The sequence below is a fragment of the Giraffa tippelskirchi genome, chromosome 7 (genome assembly GCF_054371585.1).
Source record: "Giraffa tippelskirchi isolate mGirTip1 chromosome 7, T2T-mGirTip1v1.2.pri, whole genome shotgun sequence".
Taxonomy (NCBI): domain Eukaryota; kingdom Metazoa; phylum Chordata; class Mammalia; order Artiodactyla; family Giraffidae; genus Giraffa; species Giraffa tippelskirchi.
The window spans coordinates 123,332,897-123,358,304 of record NC_137281.1 but is presented as its reverse complement, the minus strand read 5'-3'; the positions used below and the strand labels follow the sequence as shown (position 1 = coordinate 123,358,304).

Below are 25,408 nucleotides of genomic sequence, written 5' to 3'. Positions count from 1 at the left end.
ATGGACAGACGAGCCTGGCAGGCTACAGTCTATGGAGTCTTAAAAAGAGTTAGATCTGACTTAGTGATTAAACATTAAAAGAAAACATGGAGACCTGAATTTTCTACATTATTTCCTTAATACTCAGTTTCACTTACCCAATGCCAATAGGCACAAAAACAGTGAACTTTCACCCTTCTGTCTTTTCTTTGAACATGTACAACTGCTCTTTTGTCCTAAAGGCAATTAGGAAAGACAGCGATTAGAAGAACACTTGTGAGTACCAACAATGTTCAGTGAAAAACCTCTTTTGATAAAAGTGTAGAATTTGAGGAAATATGGCCACATCAAAACTAGATAATATTCACTTCATATTGAAGAGAACTGAGTTTCTGCAGCCAAGTTAGAAAGGTTGGTTCAGAGGGATAGAATATTAAATTATAATCAGCCAAACCACAGCAAACCTAGTTCAATACATCTCTCTGCATGGATGCCCATATTTTACCATTGTTTTGGTTTCTTTTTTTATTATTACTCTGGAAGATAGTTCAATTTGCATTGCACATTTCCTCACAGAAATTTTGAATCTTATGAATATAAAAATCATGGACTTGGCCCAGTTTTATTTTAATCAGTTTTTCTGTTTCCTAATTCAGGATTAACTTCCCAGGATATATGCAGAGATTTAGTAGCAAGAGCAACCGTGTGCACATTAAAACATGGAGAGTTTCAGCAGCAATTTGAGTTATGGTAATTACTGGGCTTGTTTACACAGATGCAGATGAAAAGCATAACCTTTTTGTTCCTGTCTTTTTTTTTAATTTGGAAAAATTGTGTGCTACCAACAGAAAAATCATACAACAGTTGTTTAATGTCATGGAGGAAATCAGGTGCAACCAACAAGACTGAGAAATAAAGAGATCAGAACTGTCTGAGGTAGTGTCTTAACTAGGCACCCCTTTTGGTGGCTCAGATGGTAAAGCGTCTACCTACAATGCGGGAGACCCGGGTTCAATCCCTGGGTTGGGAAGATATCCTGGAGAAGGAAATGGCAGCCCACTCCAGTATTCTTGCCTGGAAAATTCCCATGGATGGCGGAGTCTGGTAGACTACAGTCCATGGGGTAGCAAAGAGTTGGACACGACTGAGCGACTTCACTTCACTTTTTCCTGGAGCCACCCTCAGTGTTACAGAAAGACTGTGGTGCTCACATTCTACTCAGAATGATGGCCACAGCATTCGCATCCACCCAAATCAAGTGCCCCGTTGGTTCTCCACTCATACACCAATTCCAGTGCGGCCCCAGCATCGATTTCTAAATCCGCAGTCATTCTCCATACCCTGCGCCCTTCCATGTGCTCCATCCAGGAAGTAAGCCTGACCAAGACTGGGCCCGTGTGAGGGAAGAGGAGAAAAAGGAGGCAGATGGTTTCTGGCAACCGGGTGTCGATGGCAGAGGCACCAGTGCTCTCAGAGAAGGTGAAAAATTAATCCCATTCCTGGGAACATTTGGGGAAAAAACTGGCCTGCTTTTGTAAGGCCTATTGATCTCAGATCTGGAAGCTTCCACAAGACACCCATGCTTGCACAACCAGGTGGTTCCCCTTAAAGGCAGCAGGCAGACAGACTTTCATATGTCTTAGACTGGTTGAAAAGGGGTGAAGTTACCCGAACGACTAATACTTGATCTTCTTCTACCTCTTCCACCATACTTCCATACCAAATTGACTGCTGCTACTGTGCTCATTCATATCCAACTGTTTGTGACCCCATGGACTATAATTCGCCAGGCTCCTCTGTCCATGGAGTTTTCCAGGCAAGAATACTGGAGTGGGTTGCCATTTTCTGCTCCAGATCTTCCCGACCCAGGGATTGAACCCACGTCTCTTGTGTCTCTTGCAGTGGCAGGTGGATTCTTTTACCACTGCGCCACCTGGGAAGCCTACCAAATTGACTCTTTGGGCTATCAACCCAGCTAAACAGGAAGTCCTATTGATCATCTAAAATATCCATTCTAGGTGTTTATGATAAACATAGTAATGGCCTCCAATGACATCTACGCTTTGACCCCTGGAAAATGCATGTATTACCTTATATGGTAAAAGGGACTTGGCAGATGTCATTAAGATTACTAACTCTGAGATAGAGGAATTATCCTAGATTATCTGGGTGGGTCCAGTCTAACCACTTGAGTCCTTAAAAGTGGAGAAACTTTCCCAACTATGATCAGAGAACTAGGGATATAGCAGCATAAAGAGTAACCTGCTGTTGCTGTTTTTAAAGATGGAGGATGGAGGTCACAAGGCAGGGAATGCGCTCAGCTTCTGGAAGCTAGAAAAGGCAAGGAAATGGGTTTCCTCTTAGAGCTTCTAAAAAGTATTGCAACCTTGCCAACACTTTGATTTTAGCCTTGTAAGACCCATGCGAGACTTCCGAACTAAAGAACTGAAGATAATAAATTTGTATTGTTTAAGCCACTGAGGTAATTTGCTGTGGTTATTTGTTATAGCAGCAATGTAAAAACTTATACAGTCTTCATCACCTCAAGCTTGGATTAACACAATAGAAAATTTTCAATTTCTTCAGCCTCTCAAATATCTATCTAGGTCATCATAGTAATTCTTACTCACCAAACTCTTGTCAACTATCATTACTTCCCTGTTCAAGGGTCTACAAATGGCAATCTTTTCAAACTCTGTTCAGTTCATTTGTTCAGTCGTGTCTGACTCTTTGCAACCCCATGGACTGCATGCAGTATGCCAGGCCTCCCTGTCCATCACCAGCTCCTGGAGTTTACTCAAACTCATGTCCACTGAGTCAGTGATACCATCCAGAGGACAACATCCTCTGTGGTCCCCTTCTCCTCCTGCCTTCAATCTTTCCCAGCATCAGGGTCTTTTCAAATGAGTCAGCTCTTTGCATCAGGTGGCCAAAGTATTGGAGTTTCACCTTCAACATCAGTCCTTCCAATGAACTTTCAGGACTGATTTCCTTTAGGAGGGACTGGTTGGATCTCCTTGCAGTCCTAGGGACTCTCAAGAATCTTCTCCAACACCACAGTTCAAAAGCATCAATTCTTTGGCACTCAGCTTTCTTTATAGTCCAACTCTCACATCCATACATGACTACTGGAAAAACTATAGCCTTGACTAGACGGACCTTTGTTGGCAAAGTAATATCTCTGCTTTTTAATATGCTGTCTAGGTTAGTCATAACTTTTCTTCCAAGGAGTAAGCTTAGTTTTCAAACTAAGCTCCTAAAAATATCAGAAGGTCTGAAGTGCCTCTTCTGGACCTGCCAGAATTCAAAGTTGAAGGTTAGTGAATACTGCTGAAAATGACTCGAAAAGATTCCTTGGAGAGATTGATCAGCAGAATTTTCCCGGGGCTTCATCACCAAACATGTTGAACAATAGCAATATACTGGTTGGTTTATAAAATCTTGCAATGTTGATCAGTTACATTGCCCTGCTGATAAAACCAGTCAGTGTGCTGGGCTGAAATTGGTTCTGCTGCTCCAGCCAGAACGGACAATACAACTAATTTCTGAACCAGGGGCTAGTGAGCAGGGATGGTTACATGACAATATATTATATAGCTAATTGCCCAGTGCAATCAGGTGCTCTTCAAAGATGAAAGAGGGGGACATGATTTGAAAGCGATCACGTGAGCCAAGAGAGACAGTGCAAGTCTAGAGCTGACTTAGTTCTCAGACACCTGTCCAGTTTAGTCCATATAATCCACCTTCCTCTAACCCTTTCCTCTTGGCCTAATCTTGCAATCAAAATTGTCAAATATATCAAGTTTCTTATTGGTTAAACTTTCATTTTACATTCTACAGTAAGTTTCAGACTTTTAAGTAAGTTTCAGTCCTATCTAACTGTTGGTGGGGCACTTTTTGTGACCAGTTTTAATGGCCTTTATATGGCTTAACCAAGAAACAAGCAGATATTCTGAATGAAACAAGCAGATATTCTGAATGATGCCTGGTCTGCAAATTTTCTTAGTAAAATTATACTACAAATTTATCATTAAGAACAAAGACCTAGGACCTGCCTCTATATGTAAGGTAATGGAATCTCTATTAAAATGATCCAGAGTACAGTGGTTTTGGTAAAATTTGTAATGTTGGTTAAATGTGAAGAAATTCTTTCCAGCAAGTCTTGACTGCAACAGATTTTCTAGAAATAAATTCCCTAAAGCAGTGGTCCCTAACCAAGTGTGGGCAACAAGAATCACCCTGGAGATTCTTAGTCAGTGTGCAGTGGAATTTGGACATGTGCATTTGACCAAGCTTTTTAACCGATTCTCATGTGTACCCTGCTCTTAAGCCATCTGTTTTATTTGCTTCCTGAAAAGTTGATGATGCTTTAAAATGAAATAACAATAGTCCTTCTCTGAGCTGTAATCACAGAAATTTCACCTTCTGGTACTCCTACACACAATGGCATAATTCAGAGTCAGCTTTTCATGCTTATGTTAATTAACAGATTGTGTACTCAGTGTATAGCGAGAACTCAGTGCATAGTTCTGAGTTTGTACGTTAACTATTCTGATTCCCTTGAACTTTTGTGGTAGTAATTTGTGAGTCAGTCCAAAGTAGTTTTGTAGCAATAAATGCTTTTGTTGACTATTGGCTAGTTCCTTACTATTTCTTAACAGTCACTCACTTTAGTGTCAATCTTCTGAGCTACTTACATACTTAAGATCCATGTGCTGATTTTATGAAATTGAAAGGCTATATATATTTTTCTGATCTTTGCGTTCTTCCCAAGAGCCTTGTAGGAACAGTCTTGTGGGTTTCACAAGCTATATGGTAGTTTAGTGTTTTCAAATAGATACTCCCAGGGGAACAAAAGACATTCCAGGAGTCCTCTTGATAGCATTAGGGACCAAACAATTTTAAAAGAATGAATTTCTAGATAGTTATACATATGTTGTTGTTTAGCTGCTGAGTCATGTCCGACTTTTTTGCAACTCCATGGACTGTAGCCTGCCAGGCTCCTCTGTCCATGGAATTTTTCAGGCAAAAATACTGGAGTAGATTGCCATTTCCTTCTCCAGTTGGTCTTCCTGAACTAGGGATCAAACTGGTGTCTACTGTGTTGCAGGCGGATTCTTCACCACTGAGCCACATATACTTTTTACTGAAACTGATCTGGCTGTATACTGGTTCTTTTCCATCTCCTTTATTCCAATTCCCCTTTTACAAAAGATAGGCTACAACTCACCATCTTCAGGCTAACTGGTTCTTGTCCTAAATGAAAAACACTCTGGGCTTGAAATAAAGGAGAAGTTGTAAATTCTGGTACCATAACCCAAAGTATGGCTTCTGTTATTTTTTGGCTTGCACGTATTTCTAGCCAAGGTGAAGTGTGGCATGATAAATGAGCTATTTTGGTCCACAATCAGATGTTCTAAATTCAGCTATAGAATTGTGCAGTTATGGGGCATTATGATACTTTCACATTAATATTCTCACCTCTTCCATTCCCGAATAATTGTCAGAGAATGCACTACCCCTGAAGAAGAGTTCAAGAGTTTTGTTTAAATTAACACAAACTGAGAAAGTTCACCTACTGAAGAATCTCTCCATGGAAAGTTTGAGCAAAAGGATGGTAATCTGAGACTAAGATTTGAGAGGATGTGTGAGATGCAGAAAGAAAAGCAAAGAAAGTGATGAAAGTATGGACAAATATTTTTTTAAATGACTGTAAAAAGCAGTAATAATAATGCTTATTAGGTTTCAAGAAAAGATGCATTTAAAATACTAGACAATAATAGCATGTATGCCAAAAAAAAATTAATGGAGTTAAAGCATTCTAAGTTCCCTATGTTATCCAGGAGAAAGATAATAATTTTGTTTTAGATCTTCAAATATGATGGATTAAGCATGCATGTTTTAATTTATCTAAAACAACAGAATCAGAGAGTAAAACTGAAATAATAAAATAATTAAATTAATTTAAACAAAATTAATAATAAAATTTAAAAGGCGGCAAGAAGGGGTAAAAAGAAAATGGAGTATTTTAAAGGAACCCAAATTAAGATAGATTTAAACCCATTATGGAACTTACATGCTAGTAGAAGAAACATACATGTGAAATGTGTACATAATTTCATATAGTATTGTGCTATGAAGAAAAATCAAATAGGGTAAAGCATTAGGTAGTGCTTAGATGAAGACTATTTTTTAAAATTTTACAATTCATTTAATGGCAACTGGCAATCATCAAACTAGCAATGGTTATCTTCAAACATTGTCACACTAGCTGTGCTACCGTTTCTCAAGATTGATCAGATACCTAGAGTCACCGACATTTCACACACAAGATGCATCATATAAATCAGACTTGGTTTATCACCAGCATTTATAAAACCAGACTTAGAAAAAGAAGTAGATCTGGGAACACATGCATGGTTTTAATATAGCGAATGTTTAGCCTGCCCCGCTTATTATGAAATCAGAACAGCGAGAATATTTGCAGACTATTTTTAGATTAAGGAAAGATCTGAAAGAGGAAGAAAGACTCTAAGGCTTTTTATCTTGAGCAAGAGAAAAGGTTGAAAAGAGAAGAGGATACAAAAAGATTGAGAAGACAGTAGGCAAAGTGGGAAGAAAACCAGAGTGTGGCTTGGTGAAGAAATGTTTCAATAAGGTGGGCACAATCAATTGTGACACTAAGAACGCCTGGCTAATTTTTTACACAAGTCTTTCCCAGACCTGGAGAACACAGCCAGGCTCAGTATTAGGAAGAGTTGTCCTAGTCTCATTAGGCATACATAAACCTAGAGAGTGGCTAAGTGTAAGGTCTCTGAAGTCAGACTACCTGAAGTTGAATCCTAGCTGTCTCTTTCTGGTTGTGAGCTATGTGGTTTTAGGCAAATTATTTGACCTCTCTGTGCTTTGATTTCCCCATCCATAAAATGGGGATAGTAACAGCACTTGTTTTCTCTGGTTGTTGCAATTAAATGACTTAATATTTATAAAACACTTAGAATATACCTGAAATATAAAGTAATCACCATGTATGTCCTTGTTAAAAAGTGAAAAATCCCTAAGATAGCAAAGATAGAAAGGACAACTTTGTTTATAGAGTACAGACTTGCATCCTCAGTAGGTTCACGTTGGCACAAGACTCAAGTAAATCATCACCATGACTGATAAGATAATTATATCCTGATAAACATATGGCATGAAATAAACTATGGCTAGAATATATCTAGTTCTTTACTGTAGTATCCTGAATTTAAGGTATATATAATTTTATATAAAATTATATTTCAGTTGTCATAAGGAATATTCTTCAAATGCTTGGTGGTTCAGATCCCTAACCTGTTACTCTTTTTCAGTTGGATTATGCCCTTTTCTCTTTTCAATCTAAAATAAACTTAGATGGAAAGTGACATTAATAAAACTTTCAGTCTCCACATTAACAGAAGAAATAGCTGAATACTTCCTTGGTGCTAGGTATTATAAGGAGCCAAACAAATCATTTTTGTGTGAAACACCATAGTAGGTACTTTGAAGGATTCATAAAAGTTTATGACTCTAACTAATGTGAAAGATAAAATGCATGTACTTGAGATAATTGCACAATAGGAGTATATGGCTAATGAATGATACGGTAAGTGTTATAAAAGATAAGGAAGGTTTATTACCGGCTCTAAGGAAGTTTCATGAATGAAGTGAGATTTTTGTGTGGGCCTGGGTAAAGGGAAACATTACAGTTACTATATTTTAGTATATGCAAGGACTCAATCTACCTTTAATCCAAACTTTCTTAGAAAATTACTAGAGAAAGTATTTCAGCAAAATGAGGAAGTAAACTAAGAACATACTAGATCCATAAGGAAGGGAAGGGAAGTCGCTCAGTCGTGTCCGACTCTTTGCGACCCCGTGGACCGTAGCCTACCAGGCTCCTCCGTCCATGGGATTCTCCAGGCAAGAATACCGGAGTGGTTTGCCATTTCCTTCTCCAGAGGATCTTCCTGACCCAGGGATCGAACCCAGGTCTCCCGCATTGGAGGCAGACGCTTTAACCTCTGAGCCACCAGGGAAGTCCAGATCCATAAGACCAAGACACAAAGTGAAGTCCTAGGATGTCAGCTATTCAGCAAGACTAGATCATTTGCGCAGATCAGAGGAAGAAAATAGAGTGAGGGAAGGAAAATTAGAACTAATTGGAGATTTACACCTCAGTGTTTCATTTGAAGTGATAGATGTTTGAGGTATAGAATCCTCTGGAACACTTGCAATAAAGAAGCAGTGGGTGAAGCAAAAACACCATCACCAGTAAAAAGATAGAAAAACAAGGCAATTATTAACTTGAGGGTGACAGGTGTAAAAAAAGGAAATAATCATTTATTGTCCCCACAGTCAGTATTTACATAGCCATGATAATGTAAATACTAACTGCTGACTTATACAGAAGATCACTACAAAACTATGAACAGAAAGCAGTGGAGAGGAGGTTAAAAGACTTAATCCTCAACTACTCTAATCCACAAGGTAATTTCTATGCCATTTAAATTGCAACGTATAATTTAGGAACAGGTAGGGAGGTAAATTCCAATAGAAAGAGTCAAAAAAAAAATAGTTGAAAGTATTGCCCCTGAGGAGTGAGAGCTGGGAGTGGGTATTCACGGAGGGACTGGGAAGGGATTGATGTTGTTCATTGTAGGTTTGAAAAAGCATTATATAGAGAAAAAAACCTTTTGATTAAAAATTAAAAGAATGGAAAAAATAGAAAAATCATAAGACTTTGATAAGTGATTATATGAAGGGTCTGGGTGGAACCTGAGATCTCTTATCATTCATTCATATAATGAATGAGATCTCTTATCTCTCATTCACTCATTCATATATCAAATAGTTCTCAAGCAACACTTTGAGCCAGGCACTAAGCCAGGCCCCAGGAATACAATGGTGAATGAAGACACATTTGGTCCCTGCCCTCATGCAGCTTATGTCCACTACAGCAAATAGACAATGAATGAGAAAATAAATACATAGAAGAGACACAACCTGTAGCAAGAAGTTGTGTGACTAGAAAAAAAAAAGTGTGCTAGAATGGTGGTGAGGGGTAAAAAGGGTAACTACTTTAGTTGTTTATCAGGGTAGGTCTTTCTCAGATGAGTGAGACTTGAAATGGCATGAACCAAGGAAAGATGTGTACAGACTTGCAGGCAGGAAAGTGTCTAGAAACTGTCTAGAAACTGTGGCCCTGAGCAACAGAGGTGAGTCAGATGATGGCTCTAGAGGCTGTTGAAGAAGTCCTAGATCACGTTGCTATAGGTATAAATTTGGTAAGTCCTCAGAGTATAGATATTTGAAGCCATGGGAGAAGACTATATACAGCACAACCCATAATCTCTTCCAGAGGAATTCCAACATTTAAGAGGAAGAGCCAGTAAGAGACTAAAAAGGTGTGCTGGAGTCCAGCCCCGACAGCCAGGGAATCGCCCTGAAGGGATGAACGGGTCGGTGAATGATGCAGCCTCTCACTCATTTGGACTGCATCTCAGCGGAGAAAATGATGCAGTCTCTCGCTCAAAGCACTGGGCTGCATGTTTATTTTAAGCATCAGGTTTTCTTTTATACTTTTACAAAAGCATTAGGTCAGAGGTATGACATCTTCAGTTTCCCCTCACCCATATTTACTGTCTCCATAAATCTTTGTTGTCCTTCAGAGTTCCCTCTTTAAGTGTCCTTGTGATAACATTGTAACTCAAGTTTGTCTCTGGGCTGTATATTACATTCGTCAGTTTATTTCTTATCGATTTAAATCCTGTTATCCCCTAGTAACTTAAGCTCATCATCTCCTAAGAAGGCTTTTAGCTATTAGTATCTCTAAAATACCTAGTTTCTATAAGCTATAGTAAAATATGCCAACACTACAACATACCTTAAAGTTTTAGCTTCTAACTATTCTTAATTATTCCTAACCCCTAAACTCAGCAAACTTGTTTTGCCATAAACATTCCCGTTACAGGCTGGTTTCAGATAACAGTGTTTCCCATGGTCTCAAGCTGCAGCCTATGTGCTCATCCTGGAGCAGTCTTTGTAAAGATCCTTGAACAAATGTCAATAGTTAACTTTATGCATTATAACATTCTTTCCAGCCAACTCAACCGGAGGAAGGAAAGGACAAGTCAGAATCACAAGACCTAACTCCTTCATCCCGGGACCGTGCCTGCCGGATGAGGAGAGGGGGTTGGGGCCGTGCCTCCCTTTTGTCAGTAATGCCTATCGCGGCTCCCGACAAAGGTGGGGGTTGTAAAAAAAGGCAAAGCAATGAAGTCTGAAAACTTCCCCAACAATACCCTAACATTTTTGTCATTTTCTTAAGTGCCCTATAGGTTTGTATTTCTTTTGACAAAATGCATTGAGACTTTACCGTCAGTTCCAGACATAAGCGAAGATACCTGAACCCTAGAAAAATCAATTTACAATTACCTGAAAAGTTATTTACTCATCCCCATTGTAAATTACACCAGCGTGGCCCAGGACCTTTGTTCGAATCAGAGTCACAGCCACAGTGGTTCTCCTCTGTGCTCCTGTGGGGTCATCCAAGAGTGCTAAGATTTCAACCGAGATGTCCCCGTGGTATCCTCAAGACTCTGGTATCCCCAGCCCCTGTGAGAATAAACAACAATCCCATCTTGCACTCTGTGTTGTAAGGAAATTGAACTCGCTGCCTTGCCCATCGCCTAGGACGCAGCACTGAGCGCAGTGGCCGTCACGGGCATCGTGATGCGGTTCCGTTCCTTCTGCTGGGGGTGGGGGGAGTGGGGTGCCCTGAGATTGGAACCTGGCGAGTCATGGCCGCGAGCGGCGCCACCCCAGGTAAACCGTCAGAGCGCAGGGCCGGGACCCCGGAAAACCGGCGCCAGAGGAAAGGTGCGAGTCGATAGAGGGAGCTGTTGCTGCTGTTGCTGCTAAGTCGCTTCAGTCGTGTCCGACTCTGTGCGACCCCACAGACGGCAGCCCACCAGGCTCCCCCGTCGCTGGGATTCTCCAGGCAAGAACACTGGAGTGGGTTGGATAGAGGGAGCGGGCGAGGCAAAGGCGGCCGGAGGCGGCCTCGAGATTCGAGACGCCGAGTGCGCAGCTTCCCGGGAGGGCCTGCCGCCAGCCGGAGGGCTGTCGAGGCGCCGCCTCCGTGCGCCCCTCGTCAGACGGCGGCAGTTACTGCTTCCGAGGTCATTGGGCTGGCGCGCGCCTGCACGAGCGGCGCCAAGCTGCGCCCAAACTCGGGCAGATGACTTCCCTCTGCCCTCGCCCAGTGCTCGGCTACCACTTCTTTCCGTCTTTGCTCCGCTCGGTGTTTAACAGCGCGCGCCGCGCACGGCCCGGGGCGGAGGCCGCGGGGCTCTCCCGGCCAGGCCCGCCCCTGGACCCCACCCCGCGGGGATCCGTGCTGCTCCCGGCGCTCCGGCTGCTCTCCAGCGGCCGCAATCTGAGCCGAGGTGGCCGCGGCGCCAGTAATGTCGGGGCCCAGGCTGGAAGCACAAGCTTTCCAAGGCGGGGGGTAGGCAGGGAGCCCGGCCAGCGGCCCGCGCGCCCAACACCGCGCTGCACAGTGAGCCGGAGGAAAGGCTGGACCAGAGGAAGTTGTCAGGCTTCGGATGGTGGGGCAAGGGGGAGGCCGCGCGGCCTCAGCGGCGCGGGAGCCAGTCCATTCGAATCCCCTCACAGGGGAGAGGAATGGTTTTCTATTTGGGGATGAGGGAAAGGCCACAGAAGCTGCCACTGGTTTTGGATCTGGGCACTGAGTACACAAAGCTTTAAGAGGCTCCGTGCTTTACGTTCCCAAATCTGTCTTCTGAGAAAGATTTCCAGCCCCAAATTTGAGTCCTATCTCCCTGCTCAGCACGGACTGTGGGTTGGTCCAGCGGGGAGGGAGAGGGGGGCCGGGGGCGGGGCGTAGTTGGCGGGAAGTTTGGAACTCATCCGTTGCTCTCTTGTTTCCCCTGCTGCCTCTTGTGCCCACGTTCTACCCTGCCATGCCTTGGTCTCAAGAGGTACAAGTCGTCTCCCCCAGCAAGCGAGCCCGGGCCACGGAGGCGGGCGATATGCGGCTCCGCTTTGCCCGGCTCTCGGAGCACGCCACAGCCCCCACCAAGGGGTCCGCGCGCGCGGCGGGCTACGACCTGTACAGGTGAGTGGGCACCCTGTCTGCCCGCGCCCCGGAGGAAGGCCGGCCCGGGCCAGGAGGCTCGCCTTCTATCCAATCGTCCGGACCTCTCGCAGAGAAGTCCCAGTTCCCGAGTAACAGAGCTCTCAGGTTAGCTTACATGCCGGCTTGCTGCTACAATTTGAAACAGTCATCGAAAAGTGCAGAAACAAACGCTTTTTGCATTATATAGGGTTTTTGCCTTTTGGGGGAGTGGGGGCCCACAGCGTGGCACGTGAGATCCTGTTTCACCATCCCGGGATGGAATCTGCACCCCCCTGCAGTGGTAGCCTGGAGTCTTAACCACGGGACCACCAAGAAACTCCTGCCTTTTTTTAATGTTGAAAATTTTAGCTTTCCTCTTTAGCATAAATTCAATACGAATTTGGGCAGATGTGTGGAATGGTAAATAGCAATAAACGTCCGCCCAGGTGTTATTTTATTTTGCAACATTTTTTGCATCCTCTTTCCAAGTGGAAGGTAGAGAGGAAGAAGGCCCACTTTGGCCTTCAAGTAGTGGCCTGAGAGTGGTACTGTGGTCAGTAGAAAGAAAAGCCATGCCGGGAGCCGAGGTTCTTAGGTAATAAAATACCCAGGAAAGATTAGTGAAAGTTGCTTTTGCTTTAAGGGTTAGTAAGTTAAGTTCCCCCCAAGGACTTGCCAGAAGTCTGAATATGAAAAGCAGAAATGTTGGTTAATACTACCACCTTCTCTTTTGTACAGCGTTTTTTACCTATGCTAAAAGCTGTCCCATGTGCTATTTTATTTAATACAGCAATCCTGAAGTAGATGAGTGTTACTTTTTACAGGTGTGGGAGTTTGTGAAGAGATGAATTGATTGCCCAAGGGCTTGAATATAATAGGATTTTTGACCCTGAATTCAATGTTTTTTGTTTTTTTTTTAAACCCCTTGACTACTGTCCCCACCTCTTCAAACCATTAAGGTAGGTGAAAAGTGATATTGGAGGAGAGACGGTGTTTATTACATGACTAACTCCCAAGCCTTAGCATTTATTTTAAAGCATCCCAGGTAATTCTAATGTGAGAACCACTGGTATAAGTTGTAAGTACAGGAAAAGAAAAGAGAGGGGTATGTGATGATAGTGGGAGAAAAGAAGGAAAAAGTGAGGTAAGACTGATGCAGCTGAATGGGGTACAATTCAGTCCTTTATTTCTTGAATAAAAATGGTGATGTAGATTGACTACACCACAGCTGGGCACTGTTGTGAGTCTATGAAGAGACCTTAATTTAGGGTACTTTATAAGCATCCTCCTATTAAGCACAGAAGACTTTCTATGTTGACATGGACATAATTCATCTCTTCAGTAAATTAGCGTTTTAACTATTTCAAGAGAGGAAATTCCACTGATAGAAGTAAAGACATAGCAGCATTTTACCAGTCTTAATTAAGGGCTCCAAAGTAACTTCCAGTTCTGCTTATTGTAAAATCTCTTAAATTTTTAGCAAGGAGGGGGCTACAGTAATAGCAAAGTAGCAGCATTTGGTGGGTGGACCTTAGAGGGTCAGTTTCTCAGTAGTGTCCGTCTCTAGGACCTGTTCACAGTGGTCACCTCTCTCCCTCAGCCTTTGAAGTGCACAGCCACCGCTTGGTAAGCCTGGTAAACGAGCAAGTCCAGAGCAGATGCAACACAGCTGAACATACCCCTCCCCTCATTTATGTTGCTTCCCACCCATTTTTCTCCTTCCCTTCTGTGCATTTTCCCTTATGCTTAGAGGATTGTTGTGAGAATAAAATGAGTTGTACAAAGCAGTTAGAACTGTACCTGGGACAGAGTAATGGCTTAATAAGTATTAGCTATTATTTGCTATTATCTGCCTTTCTTTCTTCATTCTTTATCGTCCTCTTTTTGTACCATGTTAGTGAATCATATACCTTCTACAGTCTGCCTTTCAGCCCCCATCCGCTAAAAAATTATCTGTTTGCCAACACAATTTTGTTCAAAGGAAAATACGTTTACAGGTTATCACCTCTTTTACCAAAGAATGCTTAGAGAATTACTATATCTAAATACCAGTTATCTTTCACTATTTTCCTAGCGCCTATGATTACACAGTACCACCGATGGAGAAAGTGCTTGTGAAAACTGACATTCAGATAGCCCTTCCTTCTGGGTGCTATGGAAGAGTGGGTAAGTGACTTGAGATACAGATAACTATTTGTCATCCTCTTCCCTTGTGATTGGTTCTTTCTTCTTAAGTTTCATTTGGGGTATATAAATAAGGGAAGGGATATTGCTTGGCCTGTGTCCTAAAATAAAGATATGCCACCTGCGATGGCAGTTGCAGTCATTTGAAAACTTTCCTTAATGTAGCTACATTTGCCTCTCTTTGCTTTTTTTCCTCCCCCCGGATTCCTTACTTAAGGTTTTTGGACACTCACATTAGCCTAGGAGGTTGTTCTCACAGGTGTTCACTGTGAGAAAAACTGAAAATATAGGTGATGTTTAACTGATGGTTTTTCTAGTCTTACCACCAGTTCTCCCTTCAGGGATCAGATGGCATATGAAGTCAGATTTCTTTGTGAAGATGTTTATTTGTTTTGTAAGAATAAAGATGCAGGGTTAAGATAATGGCATGTGGCATCTTATATCACCGATATAAGTAAAGTTTCTAACCCCTGAGGATATCAGGCCCTTAGCCCTTCCCCCTTGGGTTTCCTCCCATGAGATGTGCTAGGTAAGGGATGCTCTTCAGTGCACTAGAGGAAAAGGCCTCATCGTGGGAGGAGAGAGGATAAAATGCAGGGCAAGCCAACAGGTTTGATTTTTCTGCAGCGAGTCACTTGTCACTGTAGAAAGAGTTTAAAACTTCTTTTCAAGAGTCTAATTACTTGCTGACTGACTTCAGAGTAAACATAAAGGAGCAAATGGAACTGTGATCCCAGAGGGATCTTTTTAGCCGGAGTCTGAGAACTGCTGATACTTCAGCTTTTAAAAGAAAACTGAAATGAGCTCTCTCTTCATCTTTTTGGCTGCACTGACGGCATTTTTAGTGTATTGGGGGGTGGGTGGGTGGATTAGGAGATGGGGTAAAATAACAGTGAAGGCAGGAAGGGGTAGAATTTACCGACAAAGCGCCTGATTTAAGTTATTCTGGAATAAAATACTAGATGTTAGGATAATTAATGGTAGACCTGTTGCTCAAGTCAGCAAGAGTAGGGTATAAACTTAGCTTCTTACTCTGGTTCATTTGTTTCATTCAGCTTTGTCTTTTGGCATCTGAATTATGAGTAGGAGTCCCAAGTTCAAGGTTAACCTCTGCTACTCTATGGTTGGGTTTATGCCCCTCCCTTCTTATCCATACTGCAACATGCTCCGATCTCCTATCTTAAAATAAAAGTCCCTTCCTCTGCCCCATGTCCCTGCCAGCTACCATCCTCCCTTTGTGACCAGACGTCTGGACAGCGTTGTCCACGGTTTTCACCACTTGTTCACTTTCCAGTTCATTCCTGCAGACCACAGCTTCAACACTTATCCTCAGTTCCCTAAAGACATGCTGGAGTGGTTTTAGTTGGTTTTGAATTAAACCTTGTCAACATTTTTCTAAACTTTTCTACTTTGATCATACAGTGTGATAAATACATTTTTAATTCAGAACTGTCTGCTGAGGTTAAGATACAGATGTTATAGGGATGAGAGTGACATGCTTAGATTGTGTCAATTTTATTCAGTTTTGCCCTTCTTAAGATAGTCAATTTCTTTTTGTTTGTTTGTTTTATAGCTCCTCGTTCTGGCTTGGCTGCAAAACACTTCATAGATGTAGGAGGTAATATATTTACATTTTTATTATATATTTACATTTTTATTCTGTAAATATTTACAAGTGTTTACTTTGTTTTTGCAGTAATCAAATGACAGATTTTATTTTTATCATCAAGAAAAGAAAATGGTTTTTGTTGTATCTTGCCTTTTAGAAATTTCTGTCCCTAAGTAAAAGATGATTATGATAGAGTTCTGAATGCTATTTGAGTATGGCTACTTTTTTAATGATCATTATGTGAAATGTTATTTCACTCACAAGCTAGACACTGTCTAACAGATAGGATTTTGCCTTGGTTTAGTGATAATCTGCATTTAGTCCAAAAATGACTGTTCACAGAAGGAAGTTTGTTATTACAATGAAAAGAAGTGCTTTCATATCATTATTTAAGCAATTGTAGTTAGTGCTTCTCTAAAAAGGCCTCTTTTAGCCCTCAGATGAGTGGGTATGTTAAATTCTCCACCTCCTGCTGTTTTTATGAAGCTGCTTTTTAATAGACTAGGAAGCTGACTCAGAAATGGACCCAAGTTGCCTCTTTAAAAACTGAAATCCATCCATATGATTCCAATCCCCTTGTTCTCTCCACTGCAATTAAATGCTGTGGATCACCCTGCCCTGTCCCTCTACCAACCTAGCTCTGCCCTGAATTAACTTACTGTTCCCTCTCTGTCTGAGGCCTGTCCCTGGGCCATCTCCCCACAGTGTCACTAGGTGGTGCTGTGGGGTAAAACAGGAGCCCCAAAATAGCTCTTGGAGACTGAAGAGGAGCTGAATATAACTCAACAGAGATGGACAGCCCTCTGGGGTTGAGAATTCCCTGGGCTAACTTATGCTTGACTTTCAAGAATATTTTTACAAGGTCTAGTATGGTCACTTAAGACGATAACTTAAGGATATAAAAGATGGTATTTTTAAATAAATTTCAAAGGGTTATGAAAGGAACATGGGCTATGGAATAACAACTGGATTTGGACTCTAAATTTGTCACTAACTAGCTAGTTGCATTGGAGAAGGAAATGGCAACCCACTCCAGTGTTCTTGCCTGGAGAATCCCAGGGACGGCGGAGCCTGCTGGGCTGCCATCTATGGGGTTTCACAGAGTCAGACACAACTGAGGTGACTTAGCAGTAGCAGCAGGTAGTTATTGCTTAACTTTTCTGAGCCTCAGTTTCCTTATCTGTAAAATGAAGATTAGTGTGCTTGCCATGAAAGATGAGAGGATTGAATTATAATGTATCTAAAGCACTAACACTGCTTAGTACATATTTTCTGTCCTCTATGGACTTCTCAGATTTTTTTTTTTTTTAACATGGAAACTTTTTCTGACTTTGTTACTAACTTCTGCTCTATTTAAAACAATCCTCTGAAAAAAATTCATGTAAAAGCAATGGAAAGTTAGTTTGCCTGGTGGTTCCTGTGGTATTATTCACACAGTCACATTGTGGTGTGTTCTTGGATGCAGAGTATCTTAAAAATGTCTCCTAGGCACACGTTTATCATAGTTGGCCACAGTTTTTATTTCAGAAGAGGGATATTGTTAGAAATCCCAGGCTGTAAATAAGGGTCAAAGGGAAAAGTTGAGTATGCAGGATTCTGTTCAGAATTCACATCTGGTAGGTGTGGATAGTTTTCAGTAAAGAAGGTTTCCAACGAATGACATGCCAAAGTCTTGACACAGTAAAACTTTTGCCTGAAGTCAGTTAATCACTCTGCCAGTTCCAATGCATGATTTTTCCAGTGATAACTTCAAAATACTTTCTGCTTTCTCATGAAGAGAAATACCCCTGATGTTTATGTCCCTTATGTAGGAAAGGAATGTCTTGTATTTTCTTTGATGGTCAGTTTGCCTTTGAATAACAAGTAATGAATGAACTTGGAACTATTAGATTTTTTTAATAACATTGGCATTCATGCTTTAAAAAAAGGAGTAATTAAGGACCTTTTTTTCTGTCATACATTCTAATTGACTTGAAAGGACTTAATTTCTTTCAGCCTAGGTAGATCACCTGGCTTCGAGGAATTCAAGACGTCCAACCATATGTGTGATAGGACTCCTTTATAAATATATAGCAAGGCCTTTACAAAAAAGAGTGTTTTTTGATACTGTAGAAGATACCATAAAGTAAACAAATAAATACTTGCAAGTCATATGAAGAAGAGTTAAATTCCAAACAGATAAGGGGGGAAGAAAAACTGATTATAAAATATAGAAGAGGACATGCAAATGTGGAACAAACATATTGAGGTAAAAAAGCACAGCCTCACTAGTCATCAGGGAAATGTAAATAAATCCATGAAATACCATCTTTTACTCATCAAAGTGGCCAGAATTAAAAAAGATTGCTTCAATTTGGTATTGTAAGAGAGCTTGGAAATGGGCATTCTTAAATATCATGGATAGAAATTTGAATTGCTATACCTTCTTTGCAAAGTTGTCTAGCAATATCCATTAAAATTTTAAATATACACACCTTTCAGCCCAGGAAAGTGCTTTTTCTTTTTTTTTGGAAACCATTTGATGAGAATACAATACAGTAATACATAAGGACATATGTAAAGGACTGCTTTGATTATTATAGGAAAAATGTAAAAATGACCTGAATGTGTGACGATATATAAAAGAATAGTTACATAGGAATCATGGTGCTATATTTCCATATCTTGGATCTAAAAGAATGACCAAGATTCAGATATGTTACTCTCAAAGGATAGCTATACTATTTTAGGTGGAAAAAACGTGTAAAATACGTGGCTGCCTGAGGGGGAGAGTTGGGAAGCATTATTAGCTTTTACTTTATATGTATTTGTACTGTTTGGGTACTCTAAAAATTTTCTAGTGAAGAAGCGAGTTCAGAATTCAGCACACCTGGTCTCTATCTAAGGCACCCTAAGTGAATGAGTGCTAGCCTGTACTTGCGCACTCCCACTTGGAGATGCCAAGCCTCCTGTGGTCATTTGTTCCGGCATGGGAGGCAGGGAATGACCTGCTGCTGAGGGGTTCCTTCCTTAACTCTGATCTGAGCCATTCCTGCAGCTGAAACTTTCTGCATCTAGATAATATAGAAAACAGCTGGTCCTATCTTTATATCTATTCTTTCAGTAAATATCAAGGACTAAGTTAATGATCAACTGGCAGCGGAGGGAAAGATGCCAGGCTTCAGTATTCTTTGAGTTGGTCAGTTTTATTGATGTAGAACCAGAAAAGAATAGACTGTTTCCTTTAGTCTAGACATGATATGAACCACTTTCAGCCACTTTTATACTCACTGTTCTTGCTGTTTAAAAAACTGTTTTATCTTTAATTCAAACTCTTAAGTCTTATGTCAGGAACCTTGTAAGAAGTATTTTAAGTTCGGTTTCACTTAGCCCTACTAACTCATTCATAAGGCACAGGGGTTCATCTAAACTTCTACAGTAATCCACTGGAAAAATCTAAAATGTTAGTTTTTCTGAGTAGATTTCCCTGTGGTGGAACTTTTAGTATGTTTTTTTTAATTTTGCCTTTTTTTTTTTCCTATATGAGAAAATTGAAAGTGAATGCTTACTCTTGTTCTAAAAAAGAAAAAAAAAAGAAAAAAAATTTTTTAATTGACCTTCAAATAACTATGAGTCTGGCCAACCAGCATTAGTACCTATTGAACTAAATTCCTGATACTTTTTATTTTTTTTTCTTCTTTGATAAGAGTTCCCTCCCCCCAAAAAGTGGGGTATTATTAAGATGTAAGATATGACATGGAGCTGCATTTAATTAGATTCACATGAATCCTATCTAGCATTTTACAAACTGAAGGGAAAGAATTAACGTGTATAAAAGGAAATAGGCATTGAGGGGAAAGATAGGGATAGGAAAGTGACTGCTAATAGCTAGGGGGTTTCTTTTCAGGGTAATGAAAATGTTCAAAAATTGATTGCGGTCATGTTTTCACAACGCTGAATACACTAAAAAATGTTGAATTGTGAATTATGTCTTAATTTTTAAAAAGGAAATGAGAAGACCTGGTGCACCTGTATTATCTGTGCTTGTGTTTATGGGAAGGTTTTGGATTCTTGGCCCAAAGATAAACGCTAGCAAGTAGGGTAGATGTACTTCTCTGGGCTGTGGCAGGGCCCTGGCTCAAGTTCCTCTCCTGCAAAAATTTGCTGCCTTTGTGTTTATAATCTCAAACAGGTTCTAATTACACACAGTTGTGTATAAAAGTATACTCCTTATTAAGCTTATGTGCTAATGTCTTCTGAGAGATCATGCTCTTAAGAAAGGATGGTAGCTCAAATGGAAAGGCGAAGAAGAATGTGAAGTGAACATTTCAGCTCCATTTTCATTATAAAAATGGAACGTTCTGATATTTGCTAGACTGCTGCTTAACAGTGTCAGCATTGACTTATTCCACCACAGATCTTCTGGCTTTTTGACATTTTTATTTATGACTCAGTCATATCTCAGTCTGGATATTAGTGGGAAACTGCTACCAGGAAAAGCCTTTAAAACCCAAATCGTAATTTTCTCCTAGTCTTTTTGACAGGTATGCAGCAGATAGATACTAGGATTGGGAGAGAGCAGTTAAGGATGACTTGGCTGAGACGCTAAACACCTACTCCCAATTTAGAGTAGGTAATGGTCACCATTTGTAAGGATGACAAATTGGAAAATTAGGACCACTTTCAAAATTCTTATTTGAATTTTGGGCTTCCATGGTGGCTCAGATGGTAAGGAAGCTACCTGCAATGTAGGAGACCTGGGTTCAATCCCTGGGTTGGGAAGATCCCCTGGAGGAGGACATGGCAACCCACTGTAGTATTCTTGCCTGGAGAATCCCCATGGACAGAGGAGCCTGGCAGGCTATAGTCCGTGGGGTCGCAGAGTAAGACACGACTGAGCATCTAAGTACATTTGCATTTTAGTAATATCATTTCTTAGCTTTGAGGCTTTACATAGTAGCAGAGCAAGAGTCACATATTCATTGTAAGGATAAAACTTTCAGAGCTACATAGGAATGATTTCGAGGTAATCATATACCCTTAGTCCTTGGTACCATACACTAAGCTAAGATCATTTTTCTTTTCTTCAGCTGGTGTCATAGATGAAGATTATAGAGGAAATGTTGGTGTTGTCCTGTTTAATTTTGGCAAACAGAAGTTTGAAGGTATGTTAAATATATCTAATCACATTGATGTAATGAGTTTTCCGAGTTATGTATTAAACATGTCTAAATAGCACATACTAACTCCTCTGATTCTCATGTACTGTGTAAGGCAGGATACAGAGAATGCGTCAATAAAATATCAGTAATAAATTGTTTTGTTTTTTTCCTTTGAAGTCAAAAAGGGTGATCGAATTGCACAGCTCATTTGTGAACGGATATTTTACCCAGAAATAGAGGAAGTTCAAGTAAGTATCATAAAAGCTGAGTAGGGAATACATGATATAACATCTTCAGTGAAGGAAAAATAAAACTTGAGGATCTAATATGCTGCTGCTGCTGCTGCTGCTAAGTCGCTTCAGTCGTGCCCGACTCTGTGCGACCCCATAGACGGCAGCCCACCAGGCTCCGTCGTCCCTGGGATTCTCCAGGCAAGAATACTGGAGTGGGTTGCCATTTCCTTCTCCAGTGCATGAAAGGGAAAAGTGAAAGTGAAGTCGCTCAGTCGTGTCCGACTCTTAGCGACCCCATGGACTGTAGCCTACCAGGCTTCTCCGTCCATGGGATTTTCCAGGCAAGAGTATTGGAGTAGGGTGCCATTGCCTTCTCCAATATGCTATTGGTAACTAAATACAGATCTTTCTCAACTTAACAATGAGATTACATCCTGATACAGCCATCGTAAATTGAAAATATCTTAAGTCGAAAATACACTTCACACACCTAACCTACTGAACATCATAGCTTAGCCTAGTCTAGCTCAGAACACTTATTAACCTAGTTGGGCAGAGTCATCTAATGCAAAGCCTGTTTTATAATAAAGTGTTGAATATCTCATGTAATTGATTGAATACTGTACTGAAAGTGAAAAATAGAATGGTTGTATGAGCACAGAAACTGTATCAGCATTGCACCCTGAGATGGCATGGCTGACTGGCAGCTGGAGCTCGCTGCCATTGCCCAGCATCACAAGAGGATCACATCGCATATCACTAGCCCAGGGAAAGGTCAAAATTCATTATTTGAAGCACAGTTTTTACCACTTTCACACCATCATAAAGTTGAAAAATCATAAGTTAAACCATCCTAATTTGGGGACCATCTGTAGTAGAATATTTGACTAGTTCTATTTTAAGCAAAATTAAAATCTTAGTTGTAGAACTTCTTCAAATGTTTTCCATGGCTATTGTATAGCATTACTTTGAATAATAAACCATTTAAATAGACTGTGAAATTCTACTATTCCCTTAGCTTTTTTGGTATTATTCAGTATTTTACAGAACATTTAAAAAATTTTAACTTTCTGTAATCTCCTTTTTGAAGGAATGATATAGCAAGAATAAAACTCTTACCAATTGGGAGCTGGAGAGACCTGAAAGAGGATCTAAAATTAACTATGCGGCTCACTATCTTTATGTCTTTTCAGGTTTTAGATGACACTGAAAGGGGTTCAGGAGGCTTTGGTTCCACTGGAAGTAATTAAAACTTATGCCAAGAACAGGAAATGAGAATGTACTTTTTTCTTGAAAATAAAGACTTTGCTTAAAGTGTTTTGGTGTTTTGCATTTCTATAAGAAGCTTAACACTTCAGCTTCTAAAAGTATTTGGTTTTCTTATGATTAAGGAAAGGGTACCTCTGTTGGGATCCTATAGAAACCTACTTCTTTGTGTTTTTCTGCGTTTAGTGGTTATATAAGTCTGTTTGTGAACTCATGCAGTTTCTTTTTTAAATTAAAGGCACATCAGTTATCCCCAAATCTGTACTATTTAATTCACTATATACTACCCCTTCAGTAACTTATTTTTAAAATGCTTTGAATATCATAAGCAATGCATTTCATTCAATAAATTTGAATTCTCACAGAGATAAACTATTGCATAAACTGAGTTAAACAACAATAAAAAGAAGTTATTGCTAATTCTTCCCTTCTCTTCAGAAATGTAAAAAATGTTATTCTAAACTTAAGATTCTTTGTGAGGTTGGGAAGAATAGAATTCTCGGTTTATTTTTTTAAGTTTTCCCTGTTTTTTTTAAATCTTCCATTTTGGTAGACCCCAGGTTAACTGGGTACAGGTGTATTTGTGAAAGGAAATGTGAGTTGGGAATCTCCATTTGGTTAATTGCTCTGAATTTCATTCTGTTGGGGTTTCCCTGGTGGCTCAGATGGTAAAGAATCGGCCTGCAATGCTGGAAACCTGGGTTCGATCCCTGGGTTGGGAAGATCCCCTGGAGCAGGGCATGGCAAGCCCCTCTAGTATTCTTGCCTGGAGAATTCCATGGACAGAGAGCATGGTGGGCTACAGTCCATGGGATCACAAAGAGTCGAACACAACTAAGCAACTAAGCACACAAGTAAATTGTAGTAATGTGAATTTGCCTCACTGAAGTAGCAGTAATAGGCTGTCCAAGAAAATACACAATTTAGTACAGATAAACAGATGTAAGGAGGTATGCCTAGACCACTGGGTTTGTCCAAGCCAAGTATCTGAGTAAGTATGTCTCAGCCATATGAGTTGGTTTAACATCATCTGTTGCAGTTTTGGTGTGCTTTCCTTTCCTGCATTTCCCAAAGCCCTCTGCACCAGGACTTTGTGTCAGCTAGGCTTTGTCAATCAGATACCCTAGTGCGAGGCTCAGGAGGCATCATTTTGTAGGTGGGGGTCATACAGACGGAATGCTCTGGAGCTGGCAACTCTTGGCTGCCCAGTTCCTGGAAGCTTGGGTTTCTTCTGCCCTTCCAGTGGTTCCCTAGGCCATGTTATACCGTGCAATGTGTCAATAGTCTTTTCCATTAATTTGAAAATGTAACTATGGGTTATAGTTCATCAGTGAGTTATGAAATTAACTCAGTGGGTCATAACTAGTGTTAAAAAATATTGAACAAATACAGCAGAGGACAACAGGTCAGATGGGTAAATTCTGTGAAGATTATTTGAATTACTTATGTGTGCACATGTTAACTGGGTCATGGTATAAATTATTTCTGAAGTCAGTAAAACTTCAATTCTGCTAAACTAGCTAGAGGCCGGTTCTCTGAACTCGGGCCAATACATAGTAACAGTTGAAGACTATGATGTTACTGCTAAGAGATTGCGTCTTAGCTTAACAGTTAAGTCCACTGTTAAGCACTTACAAACTGCTCTTTTCTTTCTTGTAACGTGCCTGTGGAGAATAGGAAAAAAAAAAAAACAACACTTTTTTATAGGTGACAAAAACAGGCTCAGAGACATTTCAGCTAACAATGACTACTATTAAAACAGGTCCTGTGGCTTCAAAGCCCATGTTCTCTGCAGTATCTTCAGTCTTCCAAGTGGTAGAGAGGATATACAAAAGAAGACATGGTTAATGAAAAGCTTCCTCTAGTTTTCTTGTACTTGGAATATGTTTCCATCTGGGTACCATACTTAAAGGAAGATGCTCACATTTGAAGCTACTCTAGATACCTGGAATGATACCCATGGGTGATATGTTTTCACCTGGGAAAGTGTATTTGTTGGCATGGGAGGAATGAGGGGCAGTTGGCTAGAGAAAGTACCTGAAATATAATAGATGTTTTTAGAATCTAAAGACTCAGATTAGGCTTGTCATATGTGATCTGAGGTACTGAAGTTAGTTTCAGTGGGTCTCATCTATAGAAGACAGTGGCTGTGAGATAATAGAATATATATATTAGCCTCTGTCCCCCTAGTGATAAGAACATCTTTTGTTCTGTTATTGGTCTTTGATCTCTGTTCTTGACACAGAGCTCCTGAAACCCTTGTAATTTTGTGGATGATGGAAGGGTTTTGTTCTAACAGGGTGACTCAGTCCCTATGTGGCTCCTGAATGAGGTCTGGTCACCAGAAAGGCCAGGCCATGATTAGAAGCTTAGAACTCTCAATTCCTTCCTCCCATTCTCTTGTGAAGGGAGAAGGGCCAAAATTGGAATTAATGATGGATCATTCCCATGTGATGAAGCCTTCATAAAACCCCTGAAAGAACAGGGCTCAGAGAGCTCACAGGTGGTGCTGGGATAGTATCTGAGCCTATCTCCAAGTACACACAGTGTCAGAATTAAGAAATTGGACACCCCAGCTGGTGTCACAGAGAATTGCCTGGTGTGGGAAAAAGCCTGCACACATCGGGCGCCCAGAAGTGAAGTGTTTTCTGTGAGTAGTAAAGGAGACTCACGGGAAAGAAAGACATGGTAGGAGAGGACTAGGCTTTTCTCTTCATAGGAAGGGAAAAGTCTTTCTCCTTAACAGTGGCATAGGGCAGACTTGTGGAACTTCACCAGAAAAGTGAAAAAAAAAATGCAAATACTGCATGGGAAAAGCAAAAAAAGCAAAAGC

At 40.7% G+C, this 25,408-nt stretch overlaps 1 protein-coding gene, 2 long non-coding RNA genes and 1 other non-coding gene across 27 annotated transcripts in view; 2 read left to right on the top strand and 2 right to left on the bottom strand.

The window, feature by feature from the left end:
* Positions 1 to 11,565, bottom strand: part of LOC145513130 (uncharacterized) — a 93,338-nt gene extending 81,773 nt beyond the window's left edge. The window contains exon 1 of the long non-coding RNA XR_014059138.1: positions 10,438 to 11,565. This is a non-coding gene — a long non-coding RNA (uncharacterized LOC145513130). The remainder of the gene's footprint in view (positions 1 to 10,437) is intronic.
* LOC145513131 (uncharacterized) lies at positions 496 to 9,683 on the top strand. Its single transcript, XR_014059139.1, has 2 exons — positions 496 to 988; positions 8,013 to 9,683. It is a non-coding gene; the product is annotated as an uncharacterized LOC145513131 (long non-coding RNA).
* On the bottom strand, positions 6,335 to 6,466 carry LOC145515963 (small nucleolar RNA SNORA72). Its single transcript, XR_014061158.1, has one exon. It is a non-coding gene; the product is annotated as a small nucleolar RNA SNORA72 (small nucleolar RNA).
* The window catches only part of DUT (deoxyuridine triphosphatase), a 71,307-nt gene continuing 56,670 nt past the window's right edge, over positions 10,772 to 25,408 (top strand). For 5 of the 24 annotated variants that reach the window (XM_081508541.1, XM_081508543.1, XM_081508546.1 and 2 more), the window contains exons 1-6: positions 10,873 to 11,465; positions 12,004 to 12,142; positions 14,217 to 14,308; positions 15,900 to 15,944; positions 21,005 to 21,079; positions 21,254 to 21,324. In XM_081508541.1, the coding sequence (XP_081364667.1) occupies positions 11,243 to 11,465; positions 12,004 to 12,142; positions 14,217 to 14,308; positions 15,900 to 15,944; positions 21,005 to 21,079; positions 21,254 to 21,324 (645 nt within the window). In that variant the 5' untranslated portion in view covers positions 10,873 to 11,242. Of the gene's footprint in view, positions 11,613 to 12,003; positions 12,143 to 14,216; positions 14,309 to 15,899; positions 15,945 to 21,004; positions 21,080 to 21,253; positions 21,325 to 22,502; positions 22,627 to 25,408 lie in introns of those variants that run through there. The other 19 variants (XM_081508554.1, XM_081508556.1, XM_081508550.1 and 16 more) reach the window with 12 other exon arrangements.